The sequence below is a fragment of the Hippocampus guttulatus genome, chromosome 7 (genome assembly GCF_054856545.1).
Source record: "Hippocampus guttulatus isolate MCC_2025c chromosome 7, RoL_Hgut_1.0, whole genome shotgun sequence".
In the NCBI taxonomy this organism is placed as follows: domain Eukaryota; kingdom Metazoa; phylum Chordata; class Actinopteri; order Syngnathiformes; family Syngnathidae; genus Hippocampus; species Hippocampus guttulatus.
In genome coordinates, this window is record NC_141267.1 from 13,662,833 (window position 1) to 13,680,780 (window position 17,948).

At 40.0% G+C, this 17,948-nt stretch overlaps 2 protein-coding genes across 2 annotated transcripts; both read left to right on the forward strand.

The window, feature by feature from the left end:
- LOC147202355 (uncharacterized) lies at window positions 1–8,801 on the forward strand. The gene is made up of 28 exons (XM_086115730.1): window positions 1–47; window positions 143–196; window positions 380–433; window positions 518–601; window positions 1,288–1,341; window positions 1,406–1,496; window positions 1,842–1,892; window positions 2,307–2,360; window positions 2,450–2,503; window positions 2,818–2,925; window positions 3,015–3,068; window positions 3,350–3,403; window positions 3,496–3,549; window positions 3,626–3,679; window positions 3,788–3,841; window positions 3,959–4,012; window positions 4,101–4,154; window positions 4,237–4,290; window positions 4,373–4,426; window positions 4,496–4,549; window positions 5,461–5,478; window positions 5,714–5,776; window positions 5,871–6,020; window positions 6,436–6,580; window positions 6,675–6,781; window positions 7,765–7,848; window positions 7,930–8,127; window positions 8,438–8,801. The coding sequence occupies exons 1-28, from the start codon at window positions 1–3 to the stop codon at window positions 8,588–8,590; spliced, it is 2,109 nt and encodes a 702-aa protein (XP_085971856.1). The 3' UTR covers window positions 8,591–8,801.
- Window positions 8,802–10,103: 1,302 nt separating this feature from the next.
- soat1 (sterol O-acyltransferase 1) lies at window positions 10,104–16,867 on the forward strand. The gene is made up of 16 exons (XM_086116703.1): window positions 10,104–10,226; window positions 10,575–10,729; window positions 11,754–11,812; window positions 12,139–12,287; window positions 12,378–12,437; window positions 12,524–12,631; window positions 12,733–13,018; window positions 13,127–13,205; window positions 13,502–13,586; window positions 13,668–13,713; window positions 13,808–13,937; window positions 14,048–14,145; window positions 14,235–14,333; window positions 15,313–15,448; window positions 15,542–15,687; window positions 15,789–16,867. The coding sequence occupies exons 2-16, from the start codon at window positions 10,576–10,578 to the stop codon at window positions 15,852–15,854; spliced, it is 1,701 nt and encodes a 566-aa protein (XP_085972829.1). The 5' UTR covers window positions 10,104–10,226; window position 10,575; the 3' UTR covers window positions 15,855–16,867.
- The last annotated feature ends 1,081 nt before the right edge of the window (window positions 16,868–17,948 follow it).

Here is a 17,948-nt window from a genome sequence, read left to right on the forward strand (position 1 = left end):
ATGGACCTCAAGGATCAATTGGCCCACCTGGAGTCAAAGGTGGCAAGGTAGACTTTTCTGCTGATTGTGCTTGTATATTATAACAGTAAATACATACCTTTTTTTGTGGGGGGTTCACTGTGGTATTTTTATATTTCTTTAGGGAACTAAAGGAATTGTCGGAGAAGAAGGACCTGCCGGGCTCGATGGTGAGGAGGTAGATAGATTATGACTGTGTTGTTTTCAGTTGTGTGGCTAATAATTATCCTCTCTCCCAATTTCAATGGGAAAGGTTACTAATAAATCTGTAGTTCTAGTCCATAAGCTTTAGCTGACGGTATAGGTCTGAGTGGCCTGTATCTTTTGTCAAAGTGGTCTTCAATCCGAACCTTCCTCTTAGGGTCCACCTGGACATAGAGGGGCTGAGGGATCACCTGGACAAAACGGCACATCAGTGAGTTCATGTGCTGTAAATAAATGTGTGCAGATTAATCTATTGCATGCACATACACAAGTATGTTGATGATATTTATTTTAGGGTGATAAAGGAAGCAAGGGCCCCCCTGGTCAGAAAGGTCCAAAGGGGGCTGCAGGTGACCAAGGTGCCCGAGGTCCTGAAGGAGTAAAGGGCCGTCAAGGAAAACAGGTTATTAAAACACATCTCAAATGCTTGATGTTTCATTAGTGGGAGTTAAAATATTCTCACCAGTGAACATAAAATGTAGTATCCATAACCATGTAGGGCAGAATTGTTACTGTATTTATGTTTTCTTTTTTCATAGAATGTAATAAAATAGTCTCACAATTGGAACATTCCGTTTTACAGTAGCAGCATATAAAAGTAAGATGGTAAAAGTTAAGGGGGGGTGGAATCCAAATCCAAAAGCTAAAACATATTTCCAAATGTTTTCTGAATCTGCCAATGAGACCGAGCAACAATGGTCATTTAGCAACTGTACTTAACACAATGAATGCAGGTGAGAATAGCAAACTCTAAATAAATTAATAGCTAGCATATATTGGTGGCCACATCAATTCATCAGTCATCATGCCCTCATTATTTCAGGCCGGGCCAGCCCTATTCAAGTTGTTGGCAACAGCCAATCGGCATTGAGAAAGTACTGACCAGTACTACTTCATGCACAGGCTCCACACAATCAGACACATAGCCCAATAAAAAAATAATTGAATAAAACAGTGTTGTATACCTTTCAGTTCTACAAACCGCAATGATATTGCCCCATATTGTTTTTTATTTCAGTAATCACCACTGGCTCTGTCTGCTCTCTTTTGTGTCCCATCTCACAGGGGCATACTGGGGCACAGGGGTACAGAGGCAAACAGGGATCTCCTGGACTCATGGTTAGTATAGTCTTTGGAGGTTTGGGTTGAGACTATTATGTTTGTAATGAAAGTGGTTTTTCAGGGTGCACCAGGCCAAAGTGGTCTCCAAGGAATGCTTGGACAGTTTGGACCAGGCGGGGACACTGGAAAACCCGGAAGCAAAGGGCAGAAGGGTCTTCAGGGACACACAGTTAGTGTCGTGTTTTATGTTGGCATATTCAGTGTTTCCAGTCCTGTTTCACAATACTTTGTCCCTGAGTCTTGGTTCAGTTTAAAGCTAAGCGAGAAATCTGCAAAAATCTGCTTATTTAGGACTATTTTGCACATGCATGAATCACTTTTTGTACAACTTTCTACAAAATATTCACAATTCATATGCTCAGGCAGTATGAATGAAAAGCAGTCATGAAGGTCGGTGACATTTGAAGCCTTGTACAAAGCTGCATCAAAAACCTACGTTAGGAATGATGTGAGCTGGATTACTTTTTCAACTTCAACTTTACATCCTCTCATTTCAGGGCTCCCGTGGTCGCATCGGACTCCTTGGCCTTATTGGTCCATCAACACCGGTAAGGCTTAGATAAGTTTGAATGTTTCACTCTGTGTGCCTGCCCACAATTGAACAGTGTTTTACGTCATCTACTATCAGCTGAGTTTGTCATCGTGAGCAATGTTGAACTATTGTAAACTGTTCCTCACGCACTCTGGTTTCTCCAATTCTAATATACCAACTGGAAGCAGTTCATTTGTTTTTCTTTGAGTCACATTACCACCATAAATGTTGCCGTGCAATATCTATTAAGTATTCAATGTATTTTTCCGGAAGAAAAAGTTCAGGTCTCGTTTTTCCTGAGACGTTCAAATGGTTGGAGATGTTTATTTACTCACCTGCAGTGTGTACCATTTTTTTACCATTTTAATTGATTATCAATATTTGAGACCTATTTTTTTTTTCGATTTTTGTTGTTGCTGTTGTATGTTAGGGTTTTCCAGGCAAGATGGGCTCTGATGGCAATGCTGGGAATACTGGACCAAAGGTGAAATACAACATTTGTTGCAAAATATTATGTGGATAATCAGCTGGTGTCTGATTCTATTTTGTTTTGAATGTTTTTATGCTAATCAGGGTAGCAGTGGAAAGCGGGGTCAGCTTGGTCCTCCGGGCGTTAAAGGACACATGGTGAGGTTTCACAATGTGATGCACACATCACTCTGGACAAGCATACTTTATTGATTACCGGTAGTGACTTACTCTGACTACAGTGACGCACTTGCATTTTTTTTTTTTTTTGGTAAACAACCTCGTGAATTACACAGGGAATAAAGGGTGAAACGGGCGCGAAAGGAGAACCAGGAACTAAGGGCACAATGGTGAGATATTTGAGTTCACATAATATATCAACTGATAATCATATGTTACATACATACAAAGAGCACAACTGTGGGGTTTTTTGTGTGTGTTTTTTTTTTTGTTTGATTGTTTTTTATTTTCAGGGTAGGCTAGGTAGGCTTGGCTTTATTGGCCCTACTGGTTCTAAAGGTCGGCCTGGACCCGCTGGTCCTCCTGGTCCCCTTGGACATAAAGGAATTCACGGGACAACTGTGAGAAAATGACAATGCTCGTGTTCCAGTACATCTAATTGATTTGTTGAGCTGTTGTGCGCCATAATGTGAATGTTTTCTTTACAAAGGGATTGTCAGGTCAACCTGGTAATAAGGGTAACAAAGGAGCGCCTGGAAAAACCGTGAGTCAGACAGCATACTAATAAAGAAAATTAATAACAAAAAATGATGGCAAGTTTTTCTTTTTTTTAAACTAATCATCATAACTCTAGTCAAAGCAATTTGTACTGTCTGCCCTGTTTTTATGAATACATCATGAAATGCTTTGTCCTTGAATTCTTCCTGAAATTCTCTTTAAAAAATGTTTAAATGAGAATTAAATCATGCGTGAAAGAATGAAGAAGAAACTTCGATTGTTCTTGAATGTGTCATCTAACGAGGTGTTTTTTTTTTTTTTTACTAGGGAGCTGAAGGCCCTCCAGGTGACCGAGGACCTGTGGGGGGACGTGGAATACCTGCAAGTATCCGTAAATGCAATACATACAAACATTATGTACAAATCAAAGCAAATAAACAGATGCACACTGCTGGTGACTGTCTTATCTTCAGGGTTTGGATGGTTTGGACGGATTACACGGAGTTCAGGGTAATGAAGGTTATCCAGTAAGCAAAATATGTCATTCTATTAAATGTAATATTCAATAATTTTCCAAAAACTGAATTAAAGTAATCTCCAAAGGGAAATACTGGCCCAAAAGGAGAACCTGGACCACCGGGTAGGCCTGGTAAACAGGTAAAACATAGTAAACACAACACTGTGTTACTTTTGACCTCTTTTTTTTGGGGGGGGGGGGGCAAACATTTTTCATGAAAAATATAAATTTCATCTTTACTATCTCAGGGAACACCTGGACCGCCTGGTCTGAGAGGAAACACTGGACAACAAGGCATTAAGGTAAGCACTGTCAACAGTGGCGTTTGTAGATGGAATTAAATGGGCCGTAACAGAATAGGGGACAGGCACGAAACAAAATACTCCCATAAGTATACCACGTCTAAATCACTCCTTTAGGGCGAAACTGGACCGGCAGGAGAAAGAGGACCTCCCACACCGATGGGGCCGAGGGTAGAGGAATTATTTCAAACTGTGATTTTGATGTCAGTGTTACCATAACATAAATACATGTTCTGTACAAAAACTGTTTTTGATCCAGGGTATCCCTGGACTGACAGGAGAAAAGGGTAATATAGGAATAAGAGGTCCCAAGGTAGATTTATTCAACTAACCTATAATTGGTTGTCAAAAGAGCAATTTTCAGCCCCACCTATCCATTTTATGCTCACTCACAGGGTCTCCAGGGTGAGAGAGGGTTTCTGGGTCCAGTTGGTCCAGCGGGGATAAAGGTGGCTTAAATCATTTTAAGCAGAACATCAACTTTTAGATTGAATAGAGTGAGGATGTTGACTTGATCTGTCATCATTTTAGGGGAATTTTGGTCTGCAAGGTACAAAAGGTGTCACAGGGCATAAAGGGAAGCAGGTACATTTTTATTCTATTTTAGTTCATGTTAGTTTTCTGTATGACTCGTGAGCGGGTTGATTTTCACAGGGGGATACTGGACCTCGTGGTCCACCTGGACGTAAAGGGCCCCCTGGGCACTCTGTAAGTTATGTTTCAAAGGACTTTGTGTTCCCACTTTACAATAAGGGTGACCTTAAATGTAGTAGATAGAATAGAGCAGGGGTGTCAAACTCATTTTTGTTGCGGTCCAGATTTTAGTTAGTTTCCTTTGGAGGGTCATTATGACTGAAACCATATAAAGAAGTCAAAAATAACGGTTTATTCACCTACTGTTTAAGATACTGAAATGAGGGGTTTGATAACAAGAAAATGCTTACAGTGTTACTCTTATTTCTTACGCATAAGAATTTGAAATTTTGGTTGCAATGTTAGGAAGCATCATGAAAGTTGACATCTTTGATTTGTTTTCGCGGGCCACATAAAATGATGTGGCGGGCCAGATCTGGCCCCCGGGGCCTTGAGTTTGACATGTGTGGAATAGAGTGCAAACAAGACATAGGATAAAAAACTGCCAGGAAACATCATCATTCGTGAGGAAAATTGCATAAACATCTCATGGGCTCAATAAACTCTGAAAATGTAAAAATAACAAAAGCACTACCAAAACTGTCGAAAATACTCAAACAGATTGAAAACCAGGATACAGTCTAACATACATTAAACAAATGAATAAATGAATGAATGTATAAATAATTGAATAAATACAATGAAAGGGTTTGTCTGACTCAACTGTTTACAAATCATTCATGAGCAACTTGAAATAAACACGTTTTCTAACTATTTGGCAAATGTATTCAAGCACAAGTTTGATTCCCTTCCTTTATGACTGTCGAAAGGGAGCGTTGTTTTTAATTAAATACATTTAGAGAAATCAGTTAATAACTCGAGTGTGAGCCTTTAATGAGGGCACCCTTATTTTAAAGTGCAAAGTTTTTTTCTTGGAAATAGCAACTTGACATATTTGCATTTAATCCTGTTCGGTCTTCCTGTAGGGCCAAATTGGAAAGAAGGTGAGGGTTTGTGATTTTTTATTTTTTTTGTCCTGTTCAGGTCAGCGTCGAACAATTCATTCCATCATAGTCTTTAGGGGAGGATCATAATTATAACATGTTCCACTTTGTTTGGCTAATGTAATGCACCATTAGATTAGCAGTTGTGATCAATCTTGCTAATATGAACTGGGCAGCCAGTAAAAATATCATTTTACCCCAGCATAATGATCACCTGGCTTTTGCCCCTTTCCAGGGAATGAAAGGTATCCAAGGCACCAGTGGAACAAAGGGCATAAAGGGCAAACAAGGACCCCCAGTAAGACTTGGAGATTTTAAAAAACAATTCTATATGAGAAGCTGTGAATGGTACTTTTCAATTTTAGGGCTTTTACTGTCATTTCCACTGTCAGGGAAAAACAGGTTTACCGGGCAAAAGTAGATCTCATTCAAAATCTGAGGACACACAAGCTGAAAGAGTCGAAGAAAACTTAAGAAAATTCAACGAAGAGCCTGAAAGGAGACACAAGTCAGCACTCCAGATACAGGAAGGACAACAAAAAGTAGGTACCTGTATAAGATTTTACTTTTCCCCTATGAACATTATTTGCATTATTTGTGAGTGTCATTTTATTATGCCTGACTGCAGTGGAGTAGAGTGGGCTGTGTGTGGTTCACAATGCTGAATTAATAGCATCACGTATTAACTTCAATTTATATTCCCTCATAAAACAAACAGTGACCATAGACCACATGGCCAAGATAGACAGGAACTCTTAAACAGTGCAGCAAAGCAGCTGGGGAGGAGCTTTTCTCATTTACTCGACTTTTAATTCCACCACGACTACATATACAACCACTACTATTCAAGTTGTACACCTGAAGTTACTGCACTGTCTGAGTGAATGTTCATCATCATCATCATCTCCATCATCTTCAACATCATCTGACTTGACTAAATAATGGATTCCTATGTAGGAGCCAAATCCAGTGAAGCCTGACATAAAATTCTATCTGGATGATGAGGCAGATGATGAGTTTTTCAGCTGGCCCCAAGGCACAAAAGACGACCCTGGCACCTCTTGTTATGAGCTGGGTCTCATACACCCACATTTCAATGATGGTGAGAGCTCAAGCAGGCTTTTAATCATATTGCATGGCGGCTCGCTGGACTGCTAGTAAGTGATGGGCAAACTTTCAAGGCCATTATCTTTCAGGTTACTTTTACATGGACCCCAACCAAGGTTGTCCCTATGACGCTTTGAGGGTGTTTTGCAATTTCACAGCAGGAGGAACCACTTGCATCGACCCATTGCATTCGCAGGTAAAACTTTCATTATGTCACTAACTCCTGGTAATGGTCATTATCACTCAGGATGCAGGATAAATGTGCATTATCCTGGGAATTACTTCATCAATCATGGGTTATGGTTCTGCTCCAGCACGACTGTGGCTCAGTCTGCAAGGTCCATGAAAGGATGCTTGGATAGCACCGATATCAGCCCACTCAACACCTTTGAAATAAACCAGAACCGACATTGTGTGATAGTCAGGCTCTCTCTTCAGTTTATCATTGGGCATAAATTCCCGCAGATGCATTTAAATACATCATAAAGAACTAGTGGAATGCGTTGTAGCCGCAAAGAGGAGCCAAATTCCATTTTTTCTTCCATTTTCACTTTATATAGTTGGAATGCTGACAGCATGGGAGGATAGTAGTACGTTCGAGGCTTGAATCGCTTTGTCCTGCTAAAAAAAAAAAATCCACAATTAACAAACCATGTATGTTAATTGGAGACTCTAAATTGTACGCAGGTGTAAAAGCGAGAGAAAAAAAAGTGAGGATTTACTCCAGCTCACCTGTGATCCAAATAAGGGCAACCAATATGAAAAGATGGATGGATCGTTGTAATGCTGCATTTGAAACAACTGGGAAATTAGAAATACCTTATTTGATCGTACAACTCTGACTTCTAACTGTTACAGCCATCAGTAAACAAATACATGGCTGACAACCACAAGAAGCTACATTTTACTGCCTAACTGTATGCAAAAATAATTCACCCATATATACACACATCATTCTCAAAGAGGAATTGATTGTGTCGAATGGTGATTTTTTTTTTAATTTCCAATGAGCAATAATGACAGCTGAATATAGTTTGTATAGAATTTTCAGTCTTTCAGACCATCTCTATGGGTGCCACCATTGTTGTGTGATGTCAATTTCTACCTCTTGGTGAACTGAACCATGTAAAAAAAAAAAAAAGATATCTGCAAAAAATATAGATATGTTTTGCTGTGTAGATGGCATTCAGATGGAATTTAGAAGAGCGCCAGTCAGGAACATCACAAATCCAGTGGTTTAGCCAGCAAAGCGGTGCCGACAAGGTAAGTCTGACCTTTGTGCACTAAAAAAGGAACTTGAGCATCTATCCCGGAGCTAATGTGAATGTGTTGAATGCTCCATAGTTTGATTACCTTGGCGTGGATGTTGTTCAGCTGAGGTTTCTACGATTACACAGCCACACATCTTTCCAGCGTGTGACGCTCAGATGGACATCCAACAACTCTTCGAAGAATGGCACAAGCGACTTTGTCCACTTACTTGGAGACTCCAGCAAAGACATACATTCAAACCACACCACGGTGTTCACACAAGGACATGCGGTATTGATTTCTTCCCAACAATCACTTAGGGATGTCATGTCACTAATATATAAAATAAACTTAAACTCAAGAGACAATCAGTCTGCTTTCGTAAAGGATTCCAGAAATCCAAGAATGCCGATGAGATACTGAAATCAGAGGATCTGGACAATTTTAAGTCAAACAGTGGCTAGAAATGATTTTTCAATGATTAAAATAGTTGTCGATTAATTTGACAATCGATTAGTTGTTGATTAATGGAATCATTTGGACACCACTAGTGTCACGAAATCAAACTTGATGTTTCATGCTCTCTCGTGTCGGCTTGCAGGTGGAGATGGTTGTGAAGGTTTGGGGCAGCACAGAGCTACATCGAGGTGATATGGAGTTACTTCCGATCAGAGATCTGGGGATCGAGACGACATCACCTTGGGCGCACATCCCTGAGATCAGCGCCGACTTGGGGCCCCTGTGCTTCTTGTGACGAATGACTGTGTGTGCATGCTGTATGCATGTGTGTGTTTAATAAAACACTTGTAAATAGCTATAGAACGAATGTATGGAGTCTCGACAATGTACATGAGCACTGCTTTTTTCATTATTCTACTTTGTTAACTGTTTTGTGAAGCGCTTTGTTACAGCTGCAGCTGTTGTGAAAGCGCAATATAAATCAGGATGTATTGTATTGTATTACTTTATTTTGTGGATATTTATTGAAATGATATTGATATGAGTGGAAATATTAGAGCTCTTACAAAATATTCAAATTGCATTGAATGTTTAGTAAGTTTGTATGTTTGTATGTATTGTTTTTTTTTTGTACGCAAGACCAGAATGAAATGTTACCTTGAAACCTCATTATAAAATCAAGTCGCAAAGATTGATATTATTTTAAACTGAATTATTCTGAGGCCCGAGTACTAATATTCACTGAGCATGTTTGGAAGGATAATGAGTTTTCACCATCAACAAAACACAGGTTTTTGTTTTAACATGTACAAAAGTACATGTATGATGTTCGGATGATAGTACCTGTATAAAACATATTTAGGAAAAGACAAAAGTGTTTAAAATACAAATGGTTTTGGAATAAAATAGTTGCATTCAGGCTGCTGTACAGGCCTTCATTCACGTTGGGTCCTAAGTTTTTACAATCAAGTTAAAACTCGACCACTCCGAGGTAAAACTGCGTGGGGAGATATGCTCATTATAGAATTTGGCATGCAACATCATTCTTGATCCCCCTCATCGTGATCATCACTGACCAGAAAAATGCCACTGGGGAAATTTTGGCACAAAATAACAAAGATGCTCACAGTTTTTGTAGACGTGCTCTTGTGTCTTTTATCTAATCATGTTTGACATGCTTAACATAACAGCAACTGCAATGCTTCTTTTCAAATATCATTCCAACTGGTCTCCAAGCTCATGACAGGAACTGAAATAAGCTCCTGTAGTCTTTTTTCGAACTTGTAACTTGAAGGGAAGTGGCTGGTTCAAAGAAATGACAGAACTGAAAGGCTTGAAGGAGAGTTGCTTGCTGCTTGCTCTGTAAACGGTTTTGTGTGTTGAATCACAACTTGCCTTTGTCTCCTCATCTCATTATTTACCGCATCTCCACACTGTTAAGGAAAAAAACCATACAAAGCCTGAGGAGAGGCCAGTATTAACATTACTTACAAAAACTTTACTTTTTAACCTTTATTGACAACAGTACACATTTACAATTACTATCCTCGGAATTATTTAGTGTCTGGTGTGAAAGTTAAAAAAAATAGATGAAATAAATACTGGAGTAAAACACCTGTCCCCGTAGCCTACAGCACCAGCAAAATTTACTTCTAAATCTTGTACAGTAACGGAGAATGTGTATTTCCTTACTTCTCACCGCTATTTATAACGAATTCTGAACAAGACGCCTTTTTTGATGACGTAACGGGAGGAGAGAGGGTCAGCCAATGAGCGTCGAGCTCACCGGTCATCTTCGGCTCACTGTTGACGCAATAATGAAAGTGTGCAGTGTCGCTCAATGCCCACGTTGTTGTCATTCGTAGAGACGCGTCCAGCAGACGGGAAGTTCCGTGGAGTCGCAGGAGTGTAATTTTCCGACCCGGTATCACGTGAGCGTTTTATTCGTTTTTCTATCAATGTTGAGTTTGAACCTGTTGTTGGACTACAATAGTTTGGCTAAGTTGTGTAGCTCTCACTTGGAGCACGACATAGCGTTTGCAGGACAGTGAAGGGAGGGGAATTTGTGTTTCAATATCTGTGAGACGACTGGCAGCTCACTGGCTTTACATTTGCTAACTGAACCGCTAGCTGTCGGTCCAAGTGTCATGTGCAACTGATTCACTTGTCTTACTGGGCTCGTTTTGCGCGTCATTCCGAATCCTTCGGATTCTTGTCCATAGTCAATAGTGAGTTGTGATTCGAAAACAAAAGTTTGTTTGTATTGTTGTGCTTTCTAGGATGGAGAATGGTGATGACAGCAGTGTGCGCTCCCGCCACCGAAACCTTGCCCAAATGCCCACATTCTCTGACCCGGATAGCCCAGTGAATGGCCAGTGTAGCCTAGGAGATGATCAGAATCAGTCCATTGGAGACAATCACATCAGCAGCAGTGGTACGAATTACTTTGAGGAAATGTAACCATCTTTTGAACTCCTGATGAATTTAAAAGTTTGATCGGGCGTTCACACACAATGTTAACTCGAGTGTTCACACCTGAAAATTCAGCAGGGGATTAAAGAGCAAATTCCCAGCTGTACAAACGCTTAAGAGAGTGAACTATTGTCCCTATCTAAAATGAGCACTTGAAAATGTCGGAACTTTTCTTAAAAATCATGAATCAACACTACGCCCTTATGAGGTGGAAAGGGAAATGATGACATCGTTTGCACACGATGTTTGTCAGCCCAAAGTTAGGTGGAATAGGCTCCACCTCAGAACGACAAGTGCTATAGAATACGGGGGATGTAATTGCACTTTGTCAGACATTTGTAGTCAGGATGGTGTGAAAGGGATTTCCACTCATCCAGTTCTCATCCCTTCAAGTGTCCAAAACGGTGTACAATGCTTGAATTTTAAGGTTTAATGTTTTCAAGGTTTAAAAGGTGCTGGGATTTTGGATATGATGTTTTATAGTGTTTGACAATATAACTTGATTGTTCACTTGTGAGCGGAAGAAATAATGCTAGACTTGCATATGCCTTTAACATAAGTTATTTTCCAGAATTTTTATCTCCCACAATGCAAGCTTCAAAACCGTGGTTGTGTTATCTCTTAACATGTAAATTAATCACTTTGTGTCAAAATGCAGAGATCGCCCCAGGATACAAGGGGGGAAAAAAATGTAAAACCGCTTTAATTTTGACACTGTAAATTATAAAGAACTCTTTCAACTCATCTCTGTCTGTTTGTGTATGTAATCGCAACTGTAGTTCAAAGTAACATTTATTTATTAAAATTTATTATGTTTCAGCCCATTCTCTAACCCACTTGCCATTTGGCGGTGCATTTTTTGGATGAATTACTCGGATTAGAGAATTATTTTTCGGCTACAATTCGCAAATAAACAAATACTCGTTGTCCATTGCACCACACTACATACACATAATATGTGGATGCTGTGTCTTTTCTAATTTTAGGGAAAATTGAGGTGGCGCAAATGATCAGCAAGAAGCTACAACTGAAAAGGAAAGCAGAGGTTAGAAGTGCAAGTCATTTGTTTTAAGGGGAAGCTTCATCGTGCTCATTTGAATGAGTTGCTCAGGAAATCAAAACGTGTGGTCAAGTTTCCTTCAACGTTTATCATAGTTCTGTCCTCACAGAGAAGCTTTGTGTCTCTCGAAACAATTTCTGCAATTGACCAATGCTCATTTCTAATCTATCTGCATCCATGATGTTTCTACATTGCTTAACTTTTTCCCTGTAATGTCTAACTTAGGCGGAATTGTAAGCAGTGACTTTAGTAAAAGGATTTGTTTATTTATCAGTGATAGTGACTTAGTCTGTGCTTTTGACACTCCTCAGTGCCTGAAGAAGGACCTGATGCACGAATTTGACAACCAGGTCAGTGACTTCATGGACAGTCTTATTGAGGAGTCGACTAGAGTAGAGGCTGCACCCCTGCCTGCTGTCTTCTCACCCCCTCTGTCAGACAGGGAGAGAAGTAGACTTGGGTATGTGCAAAGAGTACATGCCAACGCTCACGTTTTAGCACAAAAAAAAAAAAAAAAACGTGTTACTAGTTTGGCCATGTGTTCCTCCAGGCATTTCCGACCTCCTCACGGCGAGGGCAAGCAGTTTGTCAACCGCAGGTCCCTTCTTGAGTAAGCAAAGAAATCTTCACCGCCTGACACTTGTGTCTTGCGATCAAGTGGTTCCAGTCGCAAGTCTGTTATTTCTCCCCCTACAGTGAGCTCTTTGAGGTGAACCACATCCGGACTATCTACCACATGTTTATTGCCCTGCTCGTTCTTTTCATCCTCAGTACATTGGTGGTTGATTTCATCGATGAAGGCAGGTAATATTCGAGACGGGTTTGACCATTCACATAACAGATAATGCCATTTTTGCTTGACTTTTGTAATAAATTAGATTGTCCTGTCTGCTTTATCTCTCCAGACTGGTGCTAGATTTTGACCTGCTGGTCTACGCATTTGGGCAGTTCCCACTGGTGGTGTGCACGTGGCTCTTTATGTTCCTTTCAGTTTTAGTGGTTCCCTATCCCCTGTTCAAGCTGTGGACGCAGAGTCAGTCTGGCTCTTCCGGTCACCGCAGGCTTTACAGTTTTCTGTTTGGCTCCGCGTTCCTTCTCTATCAAGCTTTGGGCCTTGGTTTTTTACCCACATATGTGGTTGTGGTCAACAGTTTGCCGCCGGCCTCGTGCTTCATCGTCATCTTGGAGCAGGTATTCTTCATGTCTTGGAACGTTCCAAATCGAATGTAGCTACTTTTGAAAATGGAATGTTAATTGGGATGGAATGACAGAAATTGCTGTGCCCATTGCACATTCCAGGTGAGACTCATGATGAAAGCCCACTCTTTTATAAGAGAGAATGTCCCAAGAGTTCTGGCCTGGGCTAAAGACAAGTCCAGTAAGTTCCTTCCCCATACAGTATTAATGGGAGCCAATGCATGAGCTGTATTAAAAAACTTTAATCATGCTCAATTTTCATGCTCAATTTTCACACTGTTGTTATTCACCAAGTGATGTTTATTGAAGTGTAGGACATTTGTATACTGCATCACACTGATCGGTGTACTGCCTAAATTGGTCAACCTCTAATTTTTCCCAATTAGGAATGGATTGTTTAAGTATACGAGTTGAGTATATAACATAATGATATTTTCTGTGTGTGTGTTTTTAATAAGTCTCTTCTGTCGTGTACAGGCCCAACCCCTGTTGTGCCTCATGCTTCTCAATATCTCTACTTTTTGTTTGCCCCTACGCTTATCTACAGAGATAAATATCCAAGGTGAACACAGCATCATTTTTTTAATATCAGAAGAACTGAAGATGGAACAACTGAATTAACTCTCATATTTTTTGAACGCAGGAGCCCAATAATCAGATGGGGCTATGTGGCCACAAAGTTACTCCAGGTACCGGTCCGTCTTTGAACTTTCACTGTCTGGCTCTAATAGTACACGTCTGCCTATTTATCTTACCATTCCAAATTGTTTTTTCTCCTCACAGGTACTAGGCTGTCTGTTTTATGCGTACTATGTGTTTGTGCGGCTCTGCATCCCTCAGTTCCGCAGCATCAGCCTTCAGTTTTTTGACCTGAGGGCCATGGTCCTTGGCGTGTTTAACTCCATCCTCCCTGGTAAGATCACACACTCATTATTCAGAGTAAGCTTTTCCGTTATCCAGTTAGCCGCAATTGTGTTTCCTTCGCTACATTCAATGCATACTTTCTTTTGTTGATTTTTACAGGAGTGTTGGTTCTTTTCTTGGGTTTCTTTGCCTTCCTCCACTGTTGGTTGAATGCATTTGCAGAGATGCTTCACTTTGGCGATAGGATGTTCTATAAGGTGCCGCACTTTCCGCTCACGCTCCTGAAATGAAGTTCCTGTGTATGCGGTAACTGGTCGGACGAATTCATTTTAATTCCACCTCCTAGGACTGGTGGAACTCAACATCTTTTGCCAACTACTACCGTACTTGGAATGTCGTCGTTCATGACTGGCTGTTTCACTACGTGTACCGGGACTTCCTTTGGGTGAGTGGATCTGCGTGACTTTTTTCTTTTTAACCATCTTTGTACTTAACTGCTTTATGTGCACAGTGAGAACCTTTAAAGTTTGCTCGTAGTTCTGGTCACCCTGCAATTTCCCTCATGTAGATAAAAAAATCACTGTTAAAACCATTAAACCTTGATGGCAAATTCTCAATAACATAACAGCAGTTATATTTTAGCAGTCATACAATTGTTAAAACAAACTAATATTCAAGCTTTGAAACATTAAATGTAATAACACTGACTGCTATTTGGAACTGCTCATAATTACTTCTAGCTTGTTTAAGCATGATGCAGCTACCACCATGCTTCACTGTAGGCCTATGTACATGGGAAGATGTGTTACGGTCTGATAAAAACAATGTTGAACTTTTTGGCCATAATTCCAAAAGGTATGTTTCGGACAAACACAATATTGCTCATCACCAAATGAATTTCAGATGGGACTGGTGCCGTAGATAGGGAGGAAGGAATTCTAACCTGTTCAAAATAACAGTCAGTGTTCGCATAAAACTGTCAGGCTTCTGGTCGAAAGCAAAAAGAGCAGACTTGGAACATCTTTAATGTATTTGGGGTTAATCAATCACACTTTAAATAGTGGCGGGTGTGTGCTTACTCACAGTTAATATGGTTTTGATTGTGATTGGTCTGAATACAGTCACATCCGGCTTCAAGAGGGTGTGCACACTTTTGCAAACCACTCATTTGAGTTTACTGTTAATTCCTCTCTCAAAATACTTTTTTTTTCTTAGTTGTGTTGTACAGGTTATACTGTAGGTCACATGTAATGGTGGAAAACTTTTGAAATTATATATCTTGGTCTACTTGTTGGATGTCACAAAAAACCCTGGCATTTGAACAGCAGTGGGAGTGTAGAGTTTTTATATCCACTGTAATTCCACGTGGATGCAGTCAAACCAGCTTGTCACTAATGTTTCTGACTTGTCTCTTATAATTCCAGATCTCCCAGAAGCGTTTCCGAACAGCAGCCATGCTGTTTGTGTTTACATTGTCTGCAGTTGTCCACGAGTATATCCTTGCAATCTGCTTCGGCTTCTTCTATCCAGTCCTCTTCTGTCTGTTTATGTGCTTTGGAAGTGAGACACCAGTACACCTTCAGCTTCCTGTTTTCTTCTGTATTTTTTATGAAACACTTTAAAAATTGATCAATTCTATTCACTTTTTGGCAGTGATGTTTAACTTCATCCTCCATGATCAAAGGAAAGGTCCCATCTGGAATATAATCATGTGGACTTCCCTCTTCTTGGGACACGGCGTAATCATCTGTTTGTACTCCCAGGAGTGGTATGCCCAGCGCTACTGCCCTCTAAAAGAGGTATTGCCTGACTAGTAATGTGGGGGTTTTTTCTCCAATCATGTTTTCTATAATTGCTTTGACAAAAAATGCACATTGTTAAGATTTTATTTTTGCTTCAGCCCTTCCTGCGAGAGTTACTGCAGCCTCGGTCATGGACCTGCCAGAAAAGTGTGATGACCAATTAACTGGCTGTGACCTGGACTGCAACTGTGACATGTGATCTCATCGACTATCCTTTCTGTTACTGTCCTAGGTTTTGGTGTCTGCTGTTTTTCTTTGTGTATTGCACTAATGTTACTACTGAATTGTCATAAGAATGTATGGAAAAGATTCAACATGTCTTTATTCCCCATGCGAACAGGTGCCTTACTTATATTTTCTGTCTTCAAAAAATATATATACAGGTATATCTTATGCACGCGCTATTTTACACATGAATTTCCCAATCCTTTTGACTTGATCTACTGTGAGGTTACATCTTGTGTCAATATTAGAGGACCAGTCATCAATGTGGCCAGTCATCATGTACAAATCATTCACACATGAAGTAATAGTTAATACTTAACAAAGCCAGCAATTGCATCCGAATCATAAAGGTCATTTAATTTCTTTGGTATTTCGCATTTCAAGGTAGTTGGGCTCTTCGATCATTCAAATGGCATATTATAAAAAGAAATCTCAAGATAATATATTCTGTGTCAACTATGTATTCTATATAACTTGAACTGGCTTGGCCAGATACTGTGCATGATTGAGAATTTTTTTTTTTTGGGGGGGCCAAAATGAGATTTTATCCTCAACATACTGTACTTGAACGAATTATATGCAATTCTTTCAGCTATGTGGCCGCAGTCTGTGTAAAATGTTTAAACACTTGAATAATATTGATGGTAACTCAGTACTAAGGGCAAATGTATAGAATGAGTTCTTTGAATGCCGGCATGGTGTTGTTCCATGTTGGTAAATTCTGTGCTTTAATTTGAGAATTTACCATCGGAGTGGACATTTCTTATCAACGTGATACAATCATTTGTTTCATGTTTAATGTTGCTAATCGTAATGGATTTCAATGCAGGAAGGATGTATGTGACTGTAAATAATTAGATCTATTCATCTGTAAGTTTGAAAAATAGCAATGCAAACCTTGCCGAGCTTTATTTGAACACAGGGTGTCGCTGTATTAAAGATTTGTATCCGCTGTGTTCATGAATACCTATGTATTTTTTTCACGTGATTTTTATTTTTCTTTAACACACTCGGAAAAATATTGTCTGAACAGGATGCAAAGTTTATATTAATGCATATCCATATGACAGTGAACATTGGTTCCTATTTCGCTTAATTTAACTACATTTTAGACATCCACATTGAAATCATTGACAATCATCCAATTTCAACCAAACGCGATCATTTACACATTGTGTAATTTTTCAGGAACAGCCGAGATCCAGAACGTTTTGACAGGATCAACACATTATTACTTTTGTTTACAAAATACCCCCCCCCCCCACCCCACCTGTATTAGATAATTGTGCCATGTGTTTTGCACGTCTCCGTTTTCACAGATCCATTCTTTATTATTTGAACTTTTCTGGAAAAAACAAACAAAATACGTGTTTACACTCATTGTTTACCTGTGTAGTGAGTACATTTATATTATTTATATAGCACTTTTCAAAGCGTGGACAAACAAAGTGCTTCACCTAGTTTTCGAATACTGTATACGAAATTGCGAAGTGTTGGTCTTGACTCGCATATGAGCTGCGACATTCCATTCTTGATCCATGGTCCTTCCTTTGTAGCTATAACGGCGCCACCTCTTCATGCAAGGCTTTCCACAAGGTTTGGGAGTGTTTATTGGAATTCGTGGTCATTCTTGCAGAATCGCATTAATGAGGAGTCACATTGATATTGGACGCGAACGCCTGGCTGAGTCTCTGGTCTCTATCGGGTTAAGGTCAGAACTCTGCGCATGCTTATAAAGTTCTCCCACACCATACTCTCACCCATGTCTTCATGGACCTTTGTGCATGGAGTGTAGTCTTGTTGGAATGGCAATTCCAAACTATTACCACAGTGGGGCGGCATGACTTAGTGATAGAATGAGCATCCCCTCTCCTGAGGAAGAGTTTGTGTGTTCAATCTTCGGCTCTTGAGACCATGTCAAAGTGTCCTTGAGCAAGTTACTGAGTCCTCAATTTCTCTTGATCCCGCGTCAGTGTTGAGTGAAGCGCTTTGAGTGTCTTGTCGATGGAAAAGTACGACACAAGTGAAAGGCC